Here is a 23,786-nt window from a genome sequence, read left to right as displayed (position 1 = left end):
TGACACCCAGCAAGCATTCGCATGCAACTGGACAGGCTAGTGACATGTCGGCTATTATTAGCTTCGCCATAAATTAGAGGGACCTTCTTGTGTTTGTATACAGTTGAGGAGGGCTAATCACATTTCTAAACATTAACATCAGAACATTATACTACCATACCTGCACTGTGTCAAACATACATGCAAAGCTTTTCTTTGTGTTACCCATAATGCATTTCCATTCACATTCCAGCTATTTCAAGTGTCTTTGTCCATAATATTTTATCAAAATATATGAGTACTGCAATTAGAACTCAAAACTAAAGTTTAATAATAACGAATATTATTTGTTATAATAAAGCTCAATTATGACCTTTGACGGATTTGCCTGCTGTTCAGGGTGTCTCGCTTCTTGGGAATGGGTCCCAGGCGAGGGATCGTCAAGCTGCTCCTATGCAAACTTCCGCGTCCATAGCAGTACTGGGGTTGCCAACTTTGGTCAGCTGGTTGGCGTGAGATTTTCTAGACAAATCTGCACATACGTACACACGCATTTACATCAATGTAATGGTTTTATTACCTTGTAAACAGTAATCTTATCAAACTACCCCAACGCTATTGATGTAGCTAATTTTAGGCTTATAATAGAGTGATATAGATCCACCATAACATTTCTTGCGTAAGCGTGAGACGCCAGATGCGTGAGATTTGGCAACCCTGCAAAACGCATCTGTGTCCGTAGCAAAATGTCTTGACGGAGACAATATGTAAGGCCACTTTTTACTTCTGGTTGGTAGATGGATGAATCGATGCACGTTCAGATGAGTGAAACTATGGCTGACCGTTTAGATATACAGGTCTGGCCGTCCTCGTGTACGCAGTCCCTATAGGTACGAGGTGGAGAAATATTACCCCCAGGCGACTCTGATTAAAGATGGAAACACAAATATATTTGTTTTGATATAGAAGCTGAGAGGAAAATGCGATGTTCCCTGGGTGAGGCAGGCTGGCTGTCTGACCGTCCATTCGCTGCGCTAATTGTAGAGCCGCACAGCAGAGGTGTTCACTGTTGCTCACGTTTTATTGGAAATACACGCATTCTAAGAAAGAAAAGGAAGACGATAAACAGTTAATTTTATGAAGAGTGTTGGACATTTTTAAATTTTGAATAACTAATTCACAGACCTCACACTGGGAAACATAAACCCATTAAATTCAGGTATTTTACTAAGATTCAGAAATATTTACCTCTCATGAGGCCACGTAGATTTGCAGCTGTTTTGAAGAAATGTGATCAGGCATTCAAAGGATTTAAATAAAATGAATCAATGACAAGCACCTCTAGGTATGGCAACCCTAATTTTATTGGAGACGTTGTTCAGTTATTTGCTTGGGCAGTTCAGTTTTATATATAACCCCTGTAAACAGACAGATCGATTGCGTGGTATGATGTCTGCTGTAAGCTCGCGCGTGAATACTATGGCATCAATTAGTCCTGACTATCTTCACATACACAGTAATTCATGTTATACACAGAAATATTTAGAGCGAAATGGAAGTTATAACTGAATTAATTAAAACCTCACAACTCAGGGCTGACAAATTTAATTGTGAAAAGGGCGAAGCTGCCAGATTAGAAAGTGTGCTGTTATTTTTATATCCCGTGTGGTACCATGTGATATTAAACTGTTTGTATAGTTCAAATGTGAATTCGATTTGTTCATAGACATATACAGACCCTAACTGGCTGACCCTGCCTTCTCAAAAATGTAGCCTACCTCGTTTTTGATAAAAGTCTCTGTTAAATATGGTAAATGTAATGTAACGACAGATTTGCATGGCTAACCTTTTATATGGGATGTTGCACTGTAGGCACCCTGATATTTATTGCACATAAATGGCCAGTGTTGTGCCATTATAGTTGGAATATCTTTTCGTTTCATTCCCAGAATAGTTGCATGATTCGTGTAAGGAACATAAATTTAAGTCTGTTTGTGTAACAAAGACATAGTGTCATTAAACAAAAATAACAATAATATAAATAATAAGTGATCAATTTTGTGAAATTGAGCGGTTAATAGAATAAATATTATTTTTAGATCCTCTGCTCCAGTATCTGTTAATGAGATACAGGTTTGTTTTTAGAATGAAGAGAGAGCTTACTTAAATGAATAAGTGTTTTATAAAAGTGTTGATAATAAAAATAACCCAGTTATAAGCTAAAATATTTTTTTTTCCGCAAAAATAAAGAAAACGTTTATTTTAACCTATCACTGAAATGTAGTGCCTGAAGTACGCTTAAAATTTCCTCCCAGCCTGTAGATGGCAGTATAATTTTAAAAAAATTCAGCAAATGACCAACTACTGTTTTCCTCGATCTATGTCGGTAGAGTAAGCTGTTCCCTAACCATAGCAACAGGGACGCTTTAGTTGTCAAACATCTACTCTGGTTGTGGGAAATCACAAATAATAGACCATATTCTGTCAGTTTAACTCATTTTCTTGTGCACAATCAGCAGTCCTATTTATTGGTGCATGTCTGCGAAGAGGTCGAGATGCAGGCGGAGGATGCGCAATTTTTAAAGAGGTTAGCAGCAGAGCTAACTAACATACTAATGTTGCGAACCGAAGCGTTTCTGTGTAACGGGAAAAAACTCACTAGCAAAAGTTGACATATTTACTTATTTATACAACAACCATATCTAACAGTGTCAAATCCGTCTTGTATTATGTGACGATATGAACGAAATACGCTGGTTTTTCTTGCTGTTTTCCAGGAACTGTCTAAGTAACTCGTTATCTAATTACGTTCCTTCAAGATGCTGGATCTCAGGATTTAACTACCAAAATGCCTAATTAGCCTGAGGGATAAAATCAGCCCTTTGCTTACTGACAGTCTGTATGTTAAAGGCAAGCTAGTTGGACCAAGGGCGCGTTTAAGTTACTTAGAAAATTTGTAATAATAATATAAAATCATTAAAATAATGATAACTACAGACTATTTGCTCTTCCAGTTATGTTCTGACTAGCTATGTTGGCAAAGTGGGACAGTCTGTTAGCCCTTAAATGGTTATATAATAATAATTCTGACTTTTTAGTTTAAGATGTGAATGGGACATACAGCAAATGATTTTCTGAGCTAAATATTTCTAATTAAAAACCAAACATGCCCCAGCCTTTGGTTTCCCCCAGTTTACCGAAAACTGTCCTTATTGCACCTTTTTGTGTAGAGGTACTGTCAAATTGTGTCTATTCTCATGTGTAGGAGAGTGAAGGCTGGGAGTATCGATGTCCATCCAACTGAAAAAGCCCTCATAGTTCATTATGAGGTGGAGGCGACAATTTTGGGACAAATGGGTTATCCAATGCTAGGAGAGCGGAAGGAGTGCCAGAAGATGTAAGCACTTTTGGTGATAAGGTTCCTGAATTTACCTTTTTAGAGTTCACTGTTCACTTAACCATGATTCTGTTTTGAAATAGAAGGTTAGGCTTTAGACCAGAAAATTTCAACAATGTAAAACTAATAACACATTTTATATGCAGCATTCGTCTCAAAAGCCTGAATGCCAGTACAAATATTGCTTTGCTGGCTCTGAAGGTGGTGGAGGAGTGCACACTTATCAACTCCTCCAGACTTCCTGAAGTAGAACATTTGTTGTGCTATCTGCAAAATCACAGGAAAACCAGCGATAAAGGTAAGGAGAGAGATTGCATTAAGTATCCATGATGGAACACATTTTGAGATTGGTCTAGGAAGCCATGTCATCGAAAATGACAAGAACAACAGATTAATATAGAGTAACTTAATTATTCTCTTTGAAGTGCTTATAACAATAAGTTATGATTTTTAGTTTTTCAGAAATGCTGCGGTTTTCTATTTACCAACTTTGTTTAATTGGCTCATAAAGACAGAGGAGAAAAAAAGCCTGCGAGACCCAGAGATCTGACCCCCTTTGAAGACATGGAGGTACTGTGTGGAAATACATGAAAATTTTGGTTTTGGGTTGAGAGTAATTATTTTCTGAAAGGTGATGCCGTTGTGCAACAGATTGAGGAGGAAGCCGGGATCAGCTGCATAGACAGCTATGTGGACCTGCTGTATGAGGACATTTCTGAGAAGGCGAGGGGAGCTGCACTCATCCTCCAACTCGCCCGGAAGCCCAACAATCTCGAGGAGCTGCTGCAGAACGGTAAGGTGGCACACACACTGAAACAGCCCCTCAGCCTGCATTGGCTCGTCTGTTTACATAGAGCTGTCCTGTTGTTCAGCATTTGATGCTTTACAGCCGCCAGCCAACATACGTGTCATGGCATGGATCCTCATATACAGATCATGAATATGGCTCTTCAGTATAGTTGGCAATGCATGATTTTGTACACAATGCTGGGCATGTTTTTTCAACCATTACATCTTTGTTTTTCTAACTTCTCAGAGACAGCGCTGGGAGCCCTGGCCAGAGTTCTGAGAGAAGACTGGAAGCAAAGCATGGAGCTGGCCACCAGTATCATCTACATCTTCTTCTGTTTCTCAAGGTAAGAGGATAGATAGATAGATAGATGATAGATAGATAGATAGGGAGAGAGTGAGAGAGAGAGAGAGAGAGAGAGAGGGAAAAATGAAATGAAATGATACTATTACATGCTGATCCATCAGGACGGAATCCATTCACTGTGATGTACGTGTAGCTTGAGAAGTGGCACAATCTCCTTCTAAGGAGAATAAGCTTTTGGGCTTTGATCTATCTTCCAACTGCTTTGCCTTGCAGAATCTCTAATCTTATTGTAAACCCTAACTGTCTCTCTGAGAGTAGTGAGGTGTTATGCTTCAGAATTTGCCATTTTGACGTACTTTGGTTTCACCTGTCTGACAGTTAAATTTACTTGTCTGTCCTTCCATTTCTCAGTTTCAGTCAGTTTCATGGACTCATCACCCACTACAAGATAGGAGCCCTATGCATGGGCATCATTGATCATGAGCTTAAGAGGTACGACCTGTGGCAGTATGAGCTCCAGAAGAAGAAGACGCCTTATATCCTTACAGTGGAGAACCAGACAGACGGCTGGCTATAGAGTGTCTAAAAGTGTTCCCTTGTTATTTTAATGAGCAGATTCGAAAACAAGAGCTCTTTCCTTAATTTAACTTACGTGAAGAGAGTCCTGATGACCAGAACCGAAGAAAAGAATATGAGAAAGCTGTAAAGAAGTACCAGAGCCTTGTGGTGAAGCAGGAGCGACTGCTCAGAGGTGCTTCCAAATATCTTATTTCATGGTTTCCATGTTATCTTTTCTCCATCATTGAATTGGACTGGGTAGCGTGAGAAGGTCATATGGTGACTAGGATGCAACCTGATGGGCTCACATGCTAATAGGCTCACATGCTAATGGGTACACACTTCCTGCGTTTACAGTATCGCTGTACCTCCTGCTGAACCTGTCAGAGGACACACGCACGGAGCTGAAGATGAGGAACAAGAACATTGTGTGCATGCTGGTGAAGATCTTAGGCAGGGAGAACGCTGACCTGCTGGTGCTGGTCGTCTCCTTTCTCAAGAAGCTTAGTATCTTCCTGGAAAATAAGAACGACATGGTGAGACTCGCTCTTATACTAACTCCTGATACATGTGGTAATTAAGTCAGACAGTGAGTCACACTTTGCAGGTTTGCAATCTTCCCCCTACACCTGCAGCAACGAGTCACAAGACATTTGTTTTAATTACATTATAAATTAAGTCCCTTGTGATTGGTTCTTTGAGATGTTACATTCCTTCTGACTCCACTTCCTTGTTTGAGATGGTATCATCATCTCAAGGCATGTTGGGCTGCCTTTTTTGCTGTATAAAAGCCTCTCTTCTCTTTCCAGTAAGCTATTCCTAGAGGTCTGACAAGACTGTGCGCTATTGGAGACGTGCTCTCCGCAGCTCTGTCATTATTACATCAGAAGAGGACAGTCTTCCTCTCTATGAGTGTCCATGCACAGATTAGCAGCAGTTGCTGTTCATTTTCCTTCACCGTGTTTATTTTCTGGATAATATATGTGCTCGTGGCCAGCAGTGGGGTTACCAGTATAGTCTCCTGGGGTTGGCATATGAATTTGTTGAGTGGGTACCAGTGTTCGAATTGTGTCTTGGGGGGATGCCCTGGTGTGGTAGTGTCTGTCTCTGCTGACACGGAGTGGGCATTGCCCATCTGCGGCCACGTCGCTGGTGCCCAGCAGCCTCTAAATGTATGAGGAGAAAAAAAAAACATACACGTTCAGGAGAAAACCTGGTCGAAGGTTGATGGAGGGTCTGCAGGTTTTTAGAAATGCCGCCTTTTTTTGGCTGCGAATGGTGTTCGGAAAAGCAAGAACTGATTTACCACGCGACAAAGTCTGATTTACAGGCTGATAGGCTTTGCAGCTATGAAAAACTCAGTATCACATGTCATAAACTTTCACTTATAAAGGATTATAAAGTATTTGATACTGGTAGCAATAAGTTTTAAGTGGGAGTCAGAGTGTGACTTTTTTATTGCAAGGTTTTATTGGGGTAAATGTTTACTAGCACAAAACAACAGTTTAACAGAGGGCAGATTTTTATAAATATGTCTCCATGTGGGTGAATTAGACCACAGTTAAATATAGTGTGCTGTTAACGAGGGGGGGGGGCAGCATTGTAATCAGACACAATGGGTCCTCTGGAGAACCGGAAGTGAACAGTGGAGGGTGCAACATCACGTTACTCAGGCCTTGCCTGCTATGTCTTAGGGGGTCTCTGTAATTTTCAGCACACAAGTTGGTATTTAAACAGTTTTACCACGGTAAATACAGTGGCCTTGGTCTCATATGCTTTTCAGGCCATAACATGAAGCAGAGTTTAGGGGGCACAGGAAGGAGAACCATGTATTTGTTTATTTATGTTGTTTTTGCTCCCACTCCGTTTCCATCGGCAGGCTGAACTCGACACGGTGGAGAAGCTGGCCAGACTGGTTCCATGTGACCACGAGGACCTGCTGAACGTCACCCTCCGTCTTCTGCTGAACCTCTCCTTCGACACCGGCCTGCGTAGCCGCATGGTCCAAGTGGGCCTGCTGCCCAAGCTGACCGCGCTGCTAGGTACAGGCCAGGCCGCCGCCCCCAGCAGGCCGCCGCCCCCTCTCACCTCAGGCCCTTTGGCAGGCCATTATCCTATACAACAATTTATAAATGTCCGTTTCTCTCCACCGGATGCTATTCTAGGACCCATGATGTCCCAGATTTTGCAAGCATTCCTATGTCCTAAGTGTTTCACATTCAGAAAGACAGTTCCCACAATGCACTTGTGCTGGTGCAGACACTTGCTGCGCTTGTCTGCATGACACATCGTCCATCTGTCGCTACCATAGCAACACCAAGCATTTCCGCTTTTGAAGTGTCTCCTGAGGGTTCTAGGTATCCCCTGTGATTAATGTATGTTTTTTTTAGGAAAACACTTATAAAACTGATGTTGTCTTTCTAGGGCTGGGCTAGAAGGGCCTTTGGGGCTTCAGACCGACTTGCTCTTTAATGTTTTTATTTCCACAAGCTGCCATTAACAGCAGTTTGGAACCACCGGGCTGCTCTGACGTGGATTTTACCTCCAGCAGCAGCTTCTCTCGCCTAAAGTCATCAATCCCTATGATTATTGCATTGTTCCCCAATGTTTATGACTCGTATTGTGGTTGACGGGTTTTGTGACATTTGTGGCTATTAAAATGACGTGTGCGATGTTGGCTAATTTCACTTATGTTTACAACTGTGGCAACTAGAGGAGTTGCCAGTGGCTGACTGCATTGTGGACATTGGCCATTTAATTATAGACAGACTCCAGATAGGCGAGCGGTTTCATTACCGTATTTTCCAGACCTTTGTCTTGTTTCCATGTATTTATTTTATGTCAAATGGCTCAGTATGCAGCCACATGCTTTAGCAATGACAGCATACAACCCCTGGTTATATTATAACAAGAAAAATAAGGAATAAGACAAAAAGTCTTCTTTTTAATCAGAGTTGTATGTCTTCTGCTGCATTGCATGGCTCTGCATGTGTCATTTTGGATGTTATTTACCAGGAAAAGGTTGCTTTGGGGGGTTAAAAAGTAAACAGTTGTTTTTTGCGTCTCTTTCTGCCATGGATGCCGTGATTCCGATGGTGTACAGTAATGTTTCGTAATCTGTTCATTTTTCAGTGTTTTCCTTCATGAACGTGGCTGTGAATTGGTGTTAACGTCTTAATGAATCGACAGCACAGTACCTTGGTGGTGCAGGTAGCTCTCTCTGCTTTAGTGAGATTTGTTAGTTTCCCATTTCTTGTCGTACCTTGGGCCAGGGGCTTGTGTGTGTGAGTGGGCAGGCAGGTTGTGGTTGTTGGTGTAGGCGCTTCACTTTCATGGATGTCTCCTTTCACGAGATTCATCCGTGTCCCTAAAAATCCTCAGGTTCGGGAGCCAGTCGGAAACACGTGCGATTCACACTCACCTTCACTAGTGGCTATAACAGCTGAAACATGAATCCCTTTCTCATAATACCAGCAGTATTGGTGATGCTGCAGTGTTGCTAATGTGTAAAATTGCTGGGGTCCAGGTGAATTGGCCTGTGTGCTTGGTGATAGAATGAGAGTGCAGGTCTCTCCCTGTCCTTCTGAGGATGGGCTGCAGGTCCCTGCCACCCCCCTTATCAAAGAAAAAGAAAATGGAGGGATATACAGCATCTGGATGAAGAATACCATAATGTAGCCAGTAAGCTCAGCTTTATGTTTGGGGGCGACTCCCCTATTCTTTCTTTTGTTTGCTTTATGCTTGTAGACCAGTGTTTCTCCACCCAGTCCTCTGGGACCCACGGACAGTGCACATTTTTACTCCCTCCCAGCACTGAAGAGGGAGCAAAAACGTGGGCTGTCTGCGGGTCCCCGAGGACCGGATTGGCCAACACCGTTGGACTAAAGGTGACCTATGCCTCTAATAGGACACTGGGGAGAAGTATCAGCCTCTCAAGTGTTTGATGCTCTGGCGTAAATCTCTTTCTAGTTTCCCCTATCCATGTGTTTTTGCCTTGCAAACTGAGGGGTGGTCGCGGGCCCCTATTATCACCTCCTTCATTCTCCACGGCCCCCTGCTTGTTAATGAATTCATAGCCTCTGCTCTGATGACAGGGATGCGTCGTCGTAATGAGCGTCCCGCTTTCTTTCCCGTTAGTCTACAATCACAAATCAACTTGTGCCATGGAGATAATTCACTTTTACTGAGGTTAATGTAGGCTTTTACTTAATGTTTTTTTTTTTTTTTTTTTTTTTACATTTTTTGAGCATTTAAATGCTATTTTTATTTACAAAACTGCGCTGGTGTTGACCACAAAACGAACCCAGACGCCACTAATGTTGCCCTGCTGTAATTTTACTAACGTTAGTGGTTTAAATCAAACGGGGGTGTAATTGAAGCGAGGGCTACCAGTAACTGCCCCCCGACACAGCAATTAATTTTTAACGGCTATTTTTTTTGTCGTGTATAAAAAACACAAGCACGCTCGGGCTGCAGCAGTGTTGTGAATGTTTAATAGGTCCCTCTCCAGCCCACTAGGTCCTCCATTTTCCTACCGGCGAAGTGAGGTAATAACGCGGGTCACATGTTGCAGTGACCCTAATGAGAAGCACATGTACCGGCCGTCGCTCTGCTCCGAGGGCCGGGCAGTTTAGCTTGAAGTTATTAATGGCAGTAAAATTTATGCTTCCTCCTGTTTTCCCAATTAAACGAAGACGCTCTTTTTTTTTTTTAACCCTGGGATCCCTGTGGCCACATCTGTTCCCAATAACTCGCGATAACATGCCCCGAGCATCTCAGTGGCATCGCTGCCGCCGCGCCGTCCTCCTAAACGAGCGGTTATGTAATGGGCGACTGCATGTACCTGATAGGGCTCCCCTGAGAGGACGGCCTAATTGATGGCAGGGTGGGTCTGAGCCTCTGAATCACGCCACCGCTCTGGGAGTCGTCCATCAGGGGACGGGCTGGGATGGTAAACAAGGTTATGCGTGAGGTCTGTTTATTTGGAACGACAGCTCGTGAGACTAGCAATAGAGGTGAGAACACGTTCTCTGTTGGCTCTTCATAATTGGCTTATTAGAGACGTGATTTATTTCCCTGTGGAAGTTCTTCTGTAATGGGCGATTTTAATGTGTAACAGATAAAATCTAAAATGTACAAGGATCCTTCATTATACAAGAATCTTACTCACTCTGTGCATTTAGTCATATGATATAGGAGGCGCTTGGTCAGTACAGTGATACATAATATAGTAAGAGTCTCAGTAAAAAATGTAGTGAGAGTTAATTCTGTACAGTAATAATACATGTTATATATATATAGCGCTTTTACAAGATCTCAAAGATGCTTAATAGCAGTAGAAAGAGTGGGCTGGTGTCTCCTTCAGTGTCCTTAATGCTGTCATCCATGTGCACATCAGGTGAGGAAAGCCAGAGGCGTGTCACCCTGAGGATCCTCTACCATCTCAGCATGGACCACAGCACCAAGTCCATGTTTGCCTACACAGACTGCATCCCGCAGGTAGGACGCGAAGCTGAGCAGAACCGGCCCAGATCCGCAGTCTTGGGGTTCAGCTGCTGGCTTATGGCCAGATGAAGGGGCTCTGGACTCCTGCTGGGTAAAAACCACTGGTGCCTGATTCCAGCTCGCAGAGGCCTTCTGTCACTGGATCTGCACTCTGGGTCACTGTGGTAAATGTGAAGCATTTAGCTCATCTTTTACTTGGTTGGGTATTCTCTTCAGATTAGATCCCAGCATTTGCCACAGAGACGCCTCCCTGTCCGGCACCGGCTCCCCTGGTTAGGAATACCAGTCTGGATTTGTTGTCCTTTCAGTGACACGGTTTGAAGTCTTTAAAATATTAGTTTTTAATTTGCTTAAAATCCTTCACAGGTGTTCTTAAAAAAAACAATCCGCAGTGGCCGAGCCCAGCTGCCATTTAGCCCGGTCAGCTCTCTCCTGCACCCCTTCCCTCCACCCATTCCCTCCCCCCCCCCCCCCACAGCATGTCGACCGGAGGGTACCAGTGCCATGGGGGGTGCCCCCCCCCCCCAGCACAGAATCCACCACAGCAACGAGGCCTCGGCATAATCACTCAAAGATGTTTGGGTGGGGGGGGGGGGGACCTTGTGGGGGTGCGTGGAGCAGGATGCGGGCCTGGCCACCGGTCGCTGGTAAATAAGTAGAGTCAGGTGCCAGAGAGTCTAGACGCGGTGATTTCAGGCCTGGACTCTGGTATCCGATACTCAGTATGGGATAGGGTTGATTGCACGCTTCAGCCTCCTTAGGACCTAGGGTGCCCTTTTATGCTTTCCTGTTTAACATTAAATCAGCGGACGGCAATGCCTATCCACCCCCCCCCCCACTTTATCCTGCCTCCCCCAGCACCTCTCCTCTCGCCGTAGGTAGCAAAGGGGTTTTTCCTCGGGCCCTATCGCACCGGCTCGGCGTTGATTTGAAGCGACTGCAGAGTACTGTTTCCAATCACGTAGTTTTTGGTCTTAAAGAAAAGTACAAATTATGAGCAGGCGTGGGGGGGGGGATGAAACCTCCACCTTTCCTGACGTGCATGTTAGGGTCTGTGCTGCGAAACACTGGACTTGCTTCGTTGAGTAAAGTCTTCCAGCTGTTTTGTATTTCTTTCATTGAAGCATTAAATGCCCGTGGGTCTTAGTTTTGCCTGATGTTGCATTTGTGTGTGTTTTAGCCGTATGGCCAATATGGGAAATTTCTGGCCTGATTTTCAAGTCATCATGTTTGCTCTTAATCATTTGCTCTTAATCATTTATGTTCCCATGTGTGTGGCATAAAATGTGAGGGCTCCGCTCTGCTAATTAGTGGTAAGGTGATATGTTTCTGAGAGGCCTGCCTTTGCAGCTGATGCAGATGCTCTTTGAGAGTGGGGATGAGCATGCTGATGTGGAGCTCATCTCTTTCGGCATCAACCTGGCAGCTAACAAGAGGAACAGCCAGCTTATCTGTGATGGTAAGTCCCAGCATGCCCTGTAGGGGGCAGCATAAGCTGATCAGCAGTCACGTGATGGTAAATCCCAGCATGCCCTGTAGGGGGCAGCGTAAGCTGATCAGCAGACACGTGATGTAAGTCCCAGCATGCCCTGTAGGGGGCAGCGTAAGCTGATCAGCAGACACGTGATGTAAGTCCCAGCATGCCCTGTAGGGGGCAGCGTAAGCTGATCAGCAGTCACATGATGGTAAGTCCCAGCATGCCCTGTAGGGGGCAGCGTAAGCTGATCAGCAGTCACATGATGGTAAGTCCCAGCATGCCCTGTAGGGGGCAGCGTAAGCTGATCAGCAGTCACGTGATGTAAGTCCCAGCATGCCCTTTAGAGGGCAGCGTAAGCTGATCAGCAGTCATGTGATGGTAAGTCCCAGCATGCCCTGTAGAGGGCAGCGTAAGCTGATCAGCAGTCACGTGATGGTAAGTCCCAGCATGTCTTGTAGGGGGCAGCTTACGCTGATCAGCAGTCACGTGCACAAGCGACACAGCCCAAGTACTGTGGCTGCAAATTATTATTAAAAAATCGTTTAATAGTCTGTATTCTTGGAAAAGTAGCGGTCAGTCTGTGCTCTTCAGGTAACGGCCTGAGGATGCTGATGAAGAGGGCGCTGAAACTGAAGGACGCTCTGCTGATGAAGATGATTAGGAATATTTCTCAACACAATGGCCCCTCTAAGCAGCTGTTCCTCGTGAGTCTGACACATGATGGACGGTGTAAGGTGTATGACAGTGTGCACGTCCCTGGGGCTGAAGTCCAACAGCCATGTCCCTTTCCCAGGATTATGTGGGTGACCTGGCAGCCCAGATTGGGCCGGGCGAGGAGGAGGAGTTTGTGATCGAGTGCCTGGGCACACTGGCCAACCTCACCATCCCCGACCTGGACTGGGAGCTGGTGCTGAGAGAGTATGATCTGGTGCCCTACCTGAAGGAGCACCTGAAACCCGGTCGGTACCTTTTTCTGGGGAGGGGGGCTGTGACGAGTCTGCAGCCTCCCCTGCTTTGACATTGGCATCCAACACCCCCCCCCCCCCCCACCCCCGGTAACCAGGCTCGACTGAGGACGACCTCATCCTAGATGTGGTCATCCTGCTGGGAACCGTCTCCATGGACGACGCCTGTGCCGCCATGTTGGCCAAATCTGGCATAATCCCTGCACTTATCGAGCTTCTCAATGGTGAGCGTGCATAGCATTGCATATTGAAATGGACGGCCGGACAGTCTATGTATGAACTCAAAATATTGGTCCGGTAGAGGTAAATAAAAACAGTATAAAAGTGCACATTCTTCATGAGTGATGCTGCATGAGCCACCAAAGCTTTCTGTATGCATGGTGCTGATGAATGAGCCCCTGGAAAAGGAATGTAGAGCCGTTATTTATGTTGGGGAAGACCAGCGAGCACTTTCAGCGGAAAGTTAAAAGTGTAGTTTTAATCTGCAGCTCCTGGATAGTGAGATCTTTCAGTCCTGCTACTGCTCAATGGCACATTTCTTACCATCTATTGGAAGAGCTAAAATGAGCTGTCTAATGGAAAAACAACAGGCAGGAGGCAGCTAGAGCAAAGCAAACAGATGATCCAAAGCCTTGTGGGTACAGTGCTGTCACCCTCTACTGTGGTTTGTGTTTATGTGAATGAAACGGATCAATTGAAATGAAAATCCTTTTATATGGAAGGATGATGCGTGTCACTGAGCTGCACAAAAGACTTCACATTAACACAAGAAAAAAAAAACTCACCCTTTATCTCTCTCAGCTCAACAGGAAGATGATGAGTTTGTTTCTCAGATCATCTACGTCTTCTACCAGATGGTGTTTCACCAGGCAACCAGAGATGTCATCATCAAGGAGACCCGTATCCTTCCCGCAACCCCCCTGCCCTCCCCAAATGCCCCGCAGTCTTCTGTTCTAGTAACTAATGTTCTTTTTCCAGTTTCATTATTAGATTATAAATTGTACATGCAGATCCTTTTGTGACTTCTTTTTTCCAACAAATAAATGCCCCCATTAAAACAAAATGGTGTATTATTTTTATTCCTGTCATTCTTGCATCGGTGTATAAAAGGTCATTGTGAACCAATCCATTGAGTAACACTGGTGCTTCCTCCTTAATGCCAACTAAGCAGCCCCTGCTTACATCATGGACCTGATGCATGACAGGAACAGAGAAATCCAGAAAGTCTGCAACAGCACCCTGGACATCATCGCCGTGAGTCTCCTGGCGGCCCTCTGGGCAGGCCGGAATGCATGGCCCTCATTCACGTTAGGGGTGATAGCCCCTCTGTGGCCCACTGCCTTTCCACTGCAAATTTCTAATTACCCCTTACTTACTCACCACCCTTCCCCCACCTACTTGTGTATGTGGAAGTGTTTCATTGAGATGATTACGGAGGTTATTAAGCCGTGGCCACATGAAGGGGTGCAGGAGCTCTGCATTTGATCAGGGGACGCCGGCCCCCGGGCTTCTGACTGTAGCTGCCTCTCTGCAGCCATGCAAAGCGGGACACTGCAGCGCCGCCCTTCCTCCTTTCACCGTAAAAGTCCTGTCCAGCCTCCTCTTATATCCACTACTTGGTCTATTACTCCACTCTTAGTTTTCTCCTGAGACAGAGCTCAGTGTATAGCTCAGCATCTTAGAGCAGTGTTTCCCGATCCGCAGACGGCCCATGTTTTTGCTCCCTCCCAGCTCCCTATCTGGAGCAAAAATGTGGACTGTCTGGCAGGGAGCTCGGAGGGAACGAAAACACGGACTGACTGTGGGTGGCTGAGGACCGGGTTGAGAAACACTTAAGGATATATGCAGAATATATGGGATGCATGTATTTGGAAGGTAAGAATACTGTAGCCAATAGGACCAATTATGTCATTCTAACTGACCCAGTGCCCTGACCCCAAAACTGTCTCCCGTAGAGAATAAAATGGGGCATGTGGAAAGAATCTGCATGTATACGTTAAAGTGCACCTTACCTTTAGAGCACAGCATGGAGCCCTAATCGACATTAAATGAAAGTGATATTCTTGTGCTATTTTCCCTCATTCCAGATAACTTTTAATGCTAATGATCAGATTTGCAGTGTAATGGTTTTGCATTTGGCTGAGTGATATTGCTGTGATAGGTGTCTGTCCGCAGCTGTAAACAATTCAGTTTGTAATTTAGAGCTGAGGCCCTAAAAAGGGCTCAGTGTGATGGCGCTCTGTGAGCGGCCTGGGCGGTGTGGTGCTGACGTCATGCTCTCCCCAGGAGCATGACCAAGAGTGGGGGAGGATGATCCAGAGCCAGAAGTTCTGCTGGCACAACTCTCATTGGCTGGAGATGGTGGCGAGCCGGCAGATGGGCGACCTGGAGGCGTACGCGTACAACGACGACGGCGGGCCCTTCCTGTACGACCAGGACGTACTGGAGCGACCCGACCTCTTCTACAGCGCCGGTGGGTGGGACACTGGGCCTGGACTTTGTGTCAAAGTTACTCTTCCTGTTCAGTGCTTCGGCATTAGAGCTGCAGTGTTAAAATATGTCCGCTTAATTGTCTCATTCATGGACTTTAATAGCTTCAAAGTGTGGTTCCCTCAGCCAGCTTCAGGTACCTTTAGTGACCTGAAATGAGAGAGCAGTAACAACAGAGGTGGAAATTTCAGGTCCAGAAAGTACAAATCCAGACCAAGATTTTGTTTCAACCAACCAGTTGAGTACTCTGTGACTGTGACTCTATATACTCAACTGGTTGGTTGAAAGTAAATCATGGTCTGGATTTTTACTTTCTGGACCTGAAATTGCCACCTCTGAGCAACAACAACAGCACTCCCTTTTATGTAACATTCTAAATCTGTATAATAAAATATTGTTGATGTTCACAGACACATGCAACATGCAACAATGCAGAGCTTTACATGCAGTTAACGTAATACTCAGGTGTTTCCTGAAGCAGTTCAGATTAATCACTGAAGGTACAACAGCAGGAACACTCCTTGGATTGCAACCTGCAGCCTTACTGACAGTCACAAGTCACATTTCTTATCCTGAATGCTTCTTCCCGGTCCTTTGTGCAGATGGATTAATCGCATCCGATGGTTCGATCAGTCCAGAGTTCTTCAGTGACTTCCAGATGCAAAACGGAGACATCTCAGGACCAAATATCTTCTACGACAGGTGAGTCCGCTCAAGGGGGAGTGTCGTCTGACCGCACAAGGTGTCACGAGCTGCCATTTGCCTCAGTCCCACAGTCTTGCTACAAACATGCCTCGGGAGTCTGAGGGACTCAGAGATGTAGACCAGGCCTGAGAATTAAACATCTCCCTGTCCAAGGCCGTAATAATGTTTCCTAGTAAAAAATAGATGTTTACTGAAAAGCCATTCGTCCCTGATTTGTATTTTCATTTTACCCTGACTTTGCTGTAGGATACTAATCTGCTGTTTTTTTTTAAAAGGCCGCTTTTCTGTGATGCACAGAAGGATCATTAATTTGCCGTCTTCTAAAGAGGTGTAAAAATATGTATCATTAAAATCACTATTTTTTTAAATAAATAATCCTTAAAATTAACTGAGTGTTAAATGCCTGGTTTTTCAAACAGTTAAACCTCTATTAACAATTTTAACATCTGCAGTGTTATATGATATTTGCTTTACCTGTGATTCCAAAATTGGGAAATGTAAAAATGTAAACCTTTCGCCATAATGTGAAATTAGTTCCGTCATTTATTCTGTGCTCCAGTAGAAATATGAGTTTTATAGAGGCTTATTGTAAAGTAGCTATTAAAAAGAACCATTTGGATTGTTGGTCTTTAAGTTGCCCTGCATTGACGTTCCCTGTTATGTGCTTCCTTGGATTCCTGCAACCCTGGATTGGATAAACAGTTTTAGAAGATGGATGGATGAGTGGATGGATGAGTGGATGGATGAGTGGATGGATGAGTGGATGGATGGGTGGATGGATGAGTGGATGGATGGGTGGATGGATGTCCATTTGTGCTGAAAAGACAGTCGCGCAGTGCCCTTGCAGACCCTCACAGTGGGTGACGGTGCTTAACCAAACGGGGAACTAGCAGCAGGCCTCTGTCGCCACTGGCCTAGCAGGCCTGCGTCTGTGACTGTACCCAGGGGCCAGATGGAGCTCTCTGAAGTGTGGGCAATGCACAGCAGTAGCCCTCCTTATAGGCTGTCCGCTAAGAGGTACCTAAATTTCACTGGGCTGGAAGCAGGAGGGAGGAAAGAAAGCAATCAGTGGGCCCTTTGAAGGCCCCTCGGGGCCCGACAGCACTCCCTGACAGGGGCTAAGCAGCTCAGTAATGTAAAAAAATATGGCAGGGCAATCAGAAGGAATGAAAAAAAAAAATCTGCTGATTCCTTCAGGCCAGTAAAGTGGGATGTGTAACCTGAGCAGTGACAGGGAGAGATCAAAGTGCGCGGGCCGGAGAGCTCTTCCTGTGAGCTCGCTCGCTCCAGGACCCGTAAAACCCAGCCCTTGTGTCTGTATGTGCTCTTTTATTACGGGCCTCTGTCCGGCCGCGCCAAGTCACCAACCCTGGCCTCCAACACTAGCCCCCTTTGTGTTTTGACCTCCGAGCCCCTCTGGCTGGAAAAACGAGGTGACAAGCTGAGGTTTAATTGCACGGGAAGCCCGCTGCCTTAGATCACAGGGTTTACACACGAAGCAGAGTCAGTCTCACGGTCTCCCGCCCCTTTTATTTTCTGTACCTGCTCTCCAATATCTGCTCGTCAGTCCCAGCATCTCCCAGGAAACGCCATTCCCCCTAATAATGTGTGACGTCCAGATCCAAAAGATATGTGTGTTTTGGTCCCCCCCCCCTCCTTTTTTCCCCCCGCAAATGCTCCTTACAGGCCTTGCATTTACGTTTAAGTCCCTTTGCAGGATGGGGTGACACTGTGACCAGCGGGCAGCTCCTCCGTCAGGCTCCTGTGGAGTAAAGCCAGGCTTCCGGTCAAACACAGGGCTGAGCGCTGGAAACCGCCGTAAAGCCCCGAACGGCCCCATGGCCCCCAGCCGCAAAGGCCTATTAATTATGAGCAAAATTTCCTCCGACAGTGCTGGCAGGCCAATAGGAAAAAGCCATATATATATATATTTTGTTTTTCCCCAGACGTTAGGGGGAGGGGTGCTTGGGGGGGGGGTTAGCATTTATAAAGGCCGGCATGCATAACTGATTGCTGGAAGTGATTTTGTCTAAAACAACAGGTCGTTTGTGAGCGCGTGGGGACAAAGTAAACAGCTCATATTTTAAAGGCCACCGGGTCTAGCTAGCAGCTGCCACGTCGGAGCCCGGAGGAGAGCATTTGGTGTCGGCTTCGTTATGACGTATCCATTACGCTTGCAGCTTTCACTGACGCGTATCAGCTGCTCCTGACTCAGGACCACTCAGCATCATGATAACCTGCAGTGTTGCTTGTTTACATTTTTTTTTTTTTTTTTAAATGAATAAAATGATCCCGAGATCATTTTACGTTTTTAACGTAAAGCATTTTTGAATAACAAATCTATTTAACAGTAAAACTAAAACACAATGAGGCTGCATATTTATGCTTTAATTTGTCATCTTTTTTTGAATTCCCTGTGTGTCCGCTGTGATCCACTGGTCAGCGTCTATTTCAAAGACTACATTAGCTCGCCATCTAGTGTCAGAGAAGCAAACTGCAATCTAGCTTGTTTGTTCGGCTAGGGCCCTTATCTACTGTTGGCTTATTGATGTCAAAAGCCACCAGAACACTAATTAACCTACAATTAAAAACACCATCATCTTTCCCCCAGCCTGGAGAACGATGGATTTAGACAAAGAAGTGGATCATTGGGACGTCCTGCTACCGCCTACGGGTTCCGTCCAGATGAGCAGTTCTGCTATGGCTTTGGATTCTCCAAATGAACACTTTACCCCTTTAACTGCTGTGTCAGGTGACTCAGACAGGTGACATTTGGGTAACGTCCCGGCCACCCAAGCCTTGCATTCCAGGAATGTCGCATGTGTGTTTTATTACACTGTACATTCCTTTACTTACCTAATGAGGTGTAATCTCATCCGCGCTTAAGAAGCTTTATTAAGAGGCCTGCATCAAAGGCATGCCCTGACCTGGCTTCTAACATTAGCCATGTCAGGTTTTATAACAGTACAATTTCATTTTATTGGCGTGCTCATGTAAAGAGTAGTAACTGCCATCGAAAGATAGCTATGAGTCTTTCATACTGTCCTACCTCAGTGTCACACATATTCATAGCAGGTATTTCGTGTTTGGTTTCAACTGAATATTCATGTAGCCGTGTAATGTCATAGAAGAATGTGAGACTTTAATGAAACCAAAAGTCAGTCCGAGTTCTTTCCTGTTGGAGGTCGGCCATGTTTGTTTGTGAGATGGGCACATTGTGTCATATATTCTGGGTTTGTTCTCAGTAATATGGGGGGCAAAAACACAACAGCATCACACCATGAAATGAGGGTTTTGGCTTTCAGTTGGATTTATTAGTTTGTAACAGCACATTTCTCATTGTATTAGTATACAATTTCAAGTGATTTAATGAAATGATATGTTTATACATATACTTTGCAGTCTCTTCTGAAATATTGCAGATGCACTGAATTCCATGACAAAACGGAAAAAAAATAGACAAACTAGTCCTTACACATGTGCAGGGCCGGTCAATCCTATAGGGGACATAGGGGGCGCTGTCTTGCCAGCCAATTTCACTTAGCCTCAGACAGGGGGCGCTGGCGGTGATGTTCACCTAGGGCGCCACATTGGCTAGGACCTTTCCTGCACATGTGACACTGTAAATAGCCATATTTTCCAAATGACTTTGCTTTTTGTTGTTTTGGTTCATCAATATAATACGACAGACTGTACATTAATAAACCAAAGACTGAACCAGACTTTCTTATATGAATTATGTGTATTCTTTGGTTCCAAGGGCATGTGCGTGACGCTCCTAACAGGGCTAATCTGACCGTCCTCCGTCTTACATACATTGAAGTGTGACATTATGAACAGTGTCTACAACAGAACTGTTCATACAGAACAGGCTGGCTGCTATTTCATCTGCTTGCGACCATTTAAATGCAGAATGTGCAGGATGACTAGATTAGCTGTTTTCCCAGCTGTCCGGGAAAGGATGAAAATACACCAGCAGCTCAGATTGGCTTTGTGATTCCTGTCATGGTGCAGTGGGGAGGTGTGGCTCATGACGCGGGGTGGTGCTCAGTCGGTTGCTAAAGGAGAAACCATTGTGGGACGTTGACACCATAGCAAATCCGAAACAACCGGCCGCTAAGTTTAGCATGTAGAGCGTTCCTGTCAGTTAGTAACAGCTTTATCATCCTCCTGTAACTAATGGTTACTGTGACAGGCAGTGGCAGGGCTCATGCAGAAAATGATAGATCAGTTGTTCAAAATACATCTCAAAATAAAATAGAAAAATAGTGTAGAGTCAATGGAAGTGCTTCTTGTGTTTGGGACACACATTTAGTTGTAGAATAAACTAGAAAAGTCTTTGGCCTTCAGTGACTCCTATGCAGCACCTATGCACATTAATTATAGCAAAGCACAGATATATTTATGCACAAATGATAGTTTGTCAAGATTCCAAGCTGGGACAGGAAGCATTCTGTGTTTCTGTGATGGAGGGGGGATTCTAACTTAATCTCCGCTCCATTCATGAAAGTAATTGCATGATTAGGTGCTCTGTGCCATTCCCTGACTAGATGTACACCCACTGTACCCCGCAGATTTGCATGTGCCTTTGAACTCTATGCCTTGCCTTTATCTGGATTCCCCAGCAGCAGTTCCTCCACCTCTGTCTTCTCCACCAGGATCTCCTGGCTCTCCTTCACAAGCTCTGGGGTGGCTGCTCTTGGGGCTGCCCTGCCACAGCTTTGAGGTCCTTGTAGGGGGGGGGCACAAAGCAGTGTTTGTCTACTGATTGACTGATTGAGTGAAATATTCTATGGATTTGTCCTCAACGGAATGCCTGAGATGGTGACATGCCTGTCTTTCTGTGGCCACGGAAGCAGAGTCAAACCTTTGGGTGACCTCTGTGCATTCTAGAGGGTCAAAGGTCAAAGTTGTCCTCTCTGTAAGCTGTCATTACATCGCCACTCACAGAAACGGTTACTGTGCCGTCATCGGCTTCCTCTGAGTGAGCCCTGATATCCTGTGCTTCTGCGTTAAGGTCAGGGCGAGGGGTTAGTGGATCGGAGTCTTTGATCACCTCTACAGGACATTCCAAATGGGTCTCCTCAGTAAGAAGCTGCCATGCGGCTCCTGGCACCTTGGCTGTCTGAGGTTCACTGCAGTCCACTGTCAGAGTAGGAGAACTGGAACAGGTTGACTCATCTCCTTTAACTACCCTGGCTGCATCATCCATCTCGCCTTCCTTTATCTGGCCCAGAGTTGGCATGTCATCCATCTCCATCTTTTCTGTCTGAAGCCTCTTAGATTCTTCACTCACCTTCATTTTCTCCATGGTATCTAAATGATGATGTGTGCCCTCCAGTGTGACGCCCCCTTCTGCAGCTGGCCCTTCTACGACAGCCACGTTATCATAATGATGCTCCTCAGAATGAGCCCTGTCCTCAACATCAACCTTTCTCATCTGAGCTGACTCAGCTGTCCAGTCCTCCTCCATAGTCCCTGTCTGGCTGGTGGATGCATCGTCCTCTTCCGTCTCAGCTGAGCTAGAAGGCTCCACTTTCTCCTCCTCCTCCTCCTGCGGCACACTGGGTGAGTCTCTCTCCACCAGACTGCTTGAGACACTGTCCCCAAGAGCCAGAGCAGTGGGGTGGACTTTGGTGGGGGTGGCTTCAAGCGGAGCCCGACTGTCACCTAGACTGGACTGGCTGACGAAGGGCGGGTCTGTGCTGTCCACAAAGAGGTTGTGCTTCTTCAGACTGGCCGCCTCCTTCACCACTGTAAAGAACGAGAGCAGAAAAACAGATATTAAAACACTGTTGTAAAAAGAGTCCCACGTTTACTGAATGAGCGCCATCCCATTATGCTCTAAGTGTTCTGCCTTATGCCAGGGAGAACATCTGTGGTTCAGGTTTTTGTGAAAGCAGAGCATTTATTTTACTACTTTATATTTTATATAGCTATTTTTACTTTTATGGGTCAATTTTAGGGCCAGGGAGAATAAGGAGCATGCTTAATAAAACTGTTATTTTGCTATAAATTTGAAAAATAAATGTACTGTGACTATAGATAATTTGATAGCATATGAGATAGAAGCGCCATTTTTGTTTTTGCAAACAAAAATGTGCTGCTACACTGAGCAGGACACGAGCCCTCGGACTTCTGGGTAGGTCCACGCTTTTATCGCGGAAACTCAGAGCTGCTCTGGTACCTTTGATGACTTCACTTTCCAGGATCTGCAGCAGAATATCTTCATAGACATTTTCCACTTGGATGAAATTTGCATAATCAGCAAAGATATACTGATCAAATTTATGTAGTTCCTAAACAAAGAAATATATTTTACAAAATAATAGTCTTTTAAACTAAATCTAGCGTTTTACAAGTAAATAATCCTGCTGAATACTAGCTACTGTTGTTTCTAAAATTTGAGGCATATGGTCTACTTTGCCTGAGTCACACATGTGAGAAAAACTTTTTTAATGAAATCATTATGGTGGAACATGTATGCATGGTTTCTTTTCTTTGTATTGCACGCCCTGCTGGGGTGTCCCTTTGTCACGGAGCACATTGACCAGTAAGGGCCAGGCTGCAGGAACCTACAGCTCTACACGTTGGAGCCACGCTCTGCTTGATCGCAGGCAGGGTGATGTCCACCAGAGCATTCTGGAAGATCCTCTTCCTCACCGTGCTGCTGTCGTAGTCATATTGCTTTAAATAAACGGTGACATGAACACAGGGCATTTAGACCGGCGCCTGGCGGTTGAACATATGGATCCATGTGAGTGCAGCCCACCTTAAGGACGCGCTGCTTCACTTTCTCCACGGCTGAGGCCAGTTTGGGGGGGTTGTCCTTCAGTGCTGTTTGGAGAAGCAGCTCAAACGTGTATGCGGCGTTCCTCATCAGCTAAAGTACAGTGCAGCAAAAAAAAAAGTGAGGGCAGAAACTGACTGCAGGGAGCTTTTGTTAACAATAGGGGGCAACAAAGGATAAATATGTTAGGATTTTAGGATGTGCCATGTTACAATGCAATATACATAAGTTGATGGGGCATTTAAAAGCACTGCGCATTTGCAGTAGCTATATTTACACCGTAGCTTGGTTCTGCAATGGGTCCCACCTGCTGCATGTCAATCTGGGTGCTGTGGACCAGCCAGCTGCTGTTGGAGAATCCGAAGCGATCATGGAGCCCCAGGAGCTGATGGCTGAGGGCGTCCACGTGCCTGTAACAGTCCTGTAGCTCTGCCCTCCCCATCTGCTCCAGAGCCTACATCAGAGGAGAGAGAGATCTGACCCAGGGCTGCCAGTGAGGCACGGATCCAGCTGGATCTACGTGCTTCTGAGGGGACATCTGAGCTAGTACATGGGATATTTACTGGCACTCCCGTGACTGGAACCCCTTCCCACCTGTTTGAGCTCCTCTGCACCGTGGACCTCCTGGAAGTCCCGGCAGAGTTGGTCCATGTGGCTTGCACAGTGCTGGCGTACCTCCTGGAAGCCAGAGCTAATGGGGCCCATGATCTCCTCCAGGATGGAGGCCAGGTATGGCTGGACATTCTCTGAGCAGAACTTCACTGCTGGCTCCTTCACAGTGGCTACAGGGGTAAAAAAGATTAATATATTCCAGTAGAAATACA

At 45.4% G+C, this 23,786-nt stretch overlaps 2 protein-coding genes across 4 annotated transcripts in view; one reads left to right on the top strand and one right to left on the bottom strand.

Moving 5' to 3' along the window:
- The first annotated feature begins 2,367 nt into the window (after positions 1-2,367).
- Positions 2,368-19,908, top strand: kifap3a (kinesin-associated protein 3a). 3 transcript variants are annotated; one of them, XM_072699529.1, is made up of 20 exons: positions 2,368-2,566; positions 3,245-3,376; positions 3,523-3,674; positions 3,888-3,946; positions 4,028-4,169; positions 4,413-4,512; positions 4,884-5,008; positions 5,125-5,223; positions 5,388-5,566; positions 6,910-7,072; positions 10,429-10,529; positions 11,886-11,994; positions 12,604-12,716; positions 12,806-12,971; positions 13,076-13,201; positions 13,779-13,877; positions 14,149-14,231; positions 15,264-15,450; positions 16,070-16,169; positions 18,784-19,908. In XM_072699529.1, exons 1-20 carry the CDS (start codon positions 2,535-2,537, stop codon positions 18,893-18,895), a joined length of 2,379 nt encoding a protein of 792 aa, XP_072555630.1. In that variant the 5' UTR covers positions 2,368-2,534; the 3' UTR covers positions 18,896-19,908. The 3 variants fall into 3 exon arrangements, with proteins under 3 accessions (XP_072555630.1, XP_072555629.1, XP_072555631.1); XM_072699528.1 differs by having other exon boundaries at positions 14,146-14,231; XM_072699530.1 differs by lacking the exon at positions 18,784-19,908 and adding an exon at positions 16,448-16,560 and having other exon boundaries at positions 14,146-14,231.
- The window catches only part of LOC111840094 (protein Niban 1-like), a 21,807-nt gene continuing 17,479 nt past the window's right edge, over positions 19,459-23,786 (bottom strand). Inside the window, exons 9-14 of the mRNA XM_023804541.2 lie at positions 23,557-23,744; positions 23,270-23,416; positions 22,945-23,055; positions 22,752-22,859; positions 22,360-22,471; positions 19,459-21,926 (exon numbers count right to left, since the gene is read on the bottom strand). Of these exons, the coding sequence (XP_023660309.2) occupies positions 21,070-21,926; positions 22,360-22,471; positions 22,752-22,859; positions 22,945-23,055; positions 23,270-23,416; positions 23,557-23,744 (1,523 nt within the window). The 3' untranslated portion in view covers positions 19,459-21,069. The remainder of the gene's footprint in view (positions 21,927-22,359; positions 22,472-22,751; positions 22,860-22,944; positions 23,056-23,269; positions 23,417-23,556; positions 23,745-23,786) is intronic.

This window comes from Paramormyrops kingsleyae, chromosome 15 (assembly GCF_048594095.1).
Source record: "Paramormyrops kingsleyae isolate MSU_618 chromosome 15, PKINGS_0.4, whole genome shotgun sequence".
Lineage (NCBI taxonomy): Eukaryota > Metazoa > Chordata > Actinopteri > Osteoglossiformes > Mormyridae > Paramormyrops > Paramormyrops kingsleyae.
This window is presented reverse-complemented; position numbering and strand designations above follow the sequence as displayed.

Bases quoted from the DNA above. Each gene is read 5' to 3' on its own strand.
- kifap3a (XM_072699528.1), top strand. From the start codon at position 2,535: ATGCAGGCGGAGGATGCGCAATTTTTAAAGAG. The intron at 3,947-4,027 runs GTACTGTGTGGA...GTTGTGCAACAG, and splicing joins CCCCCTTTGAAGACATGGAG to ATTGAGGAGGAAGCCGGGAT. The intron at 10,530-11,885 runs GTAGGACGCGAA...CTGCCTTTGCAG, and splicing joins ACACAGACTGCATCCCGCAG to CTGATGCAGATGCTCTTTGA.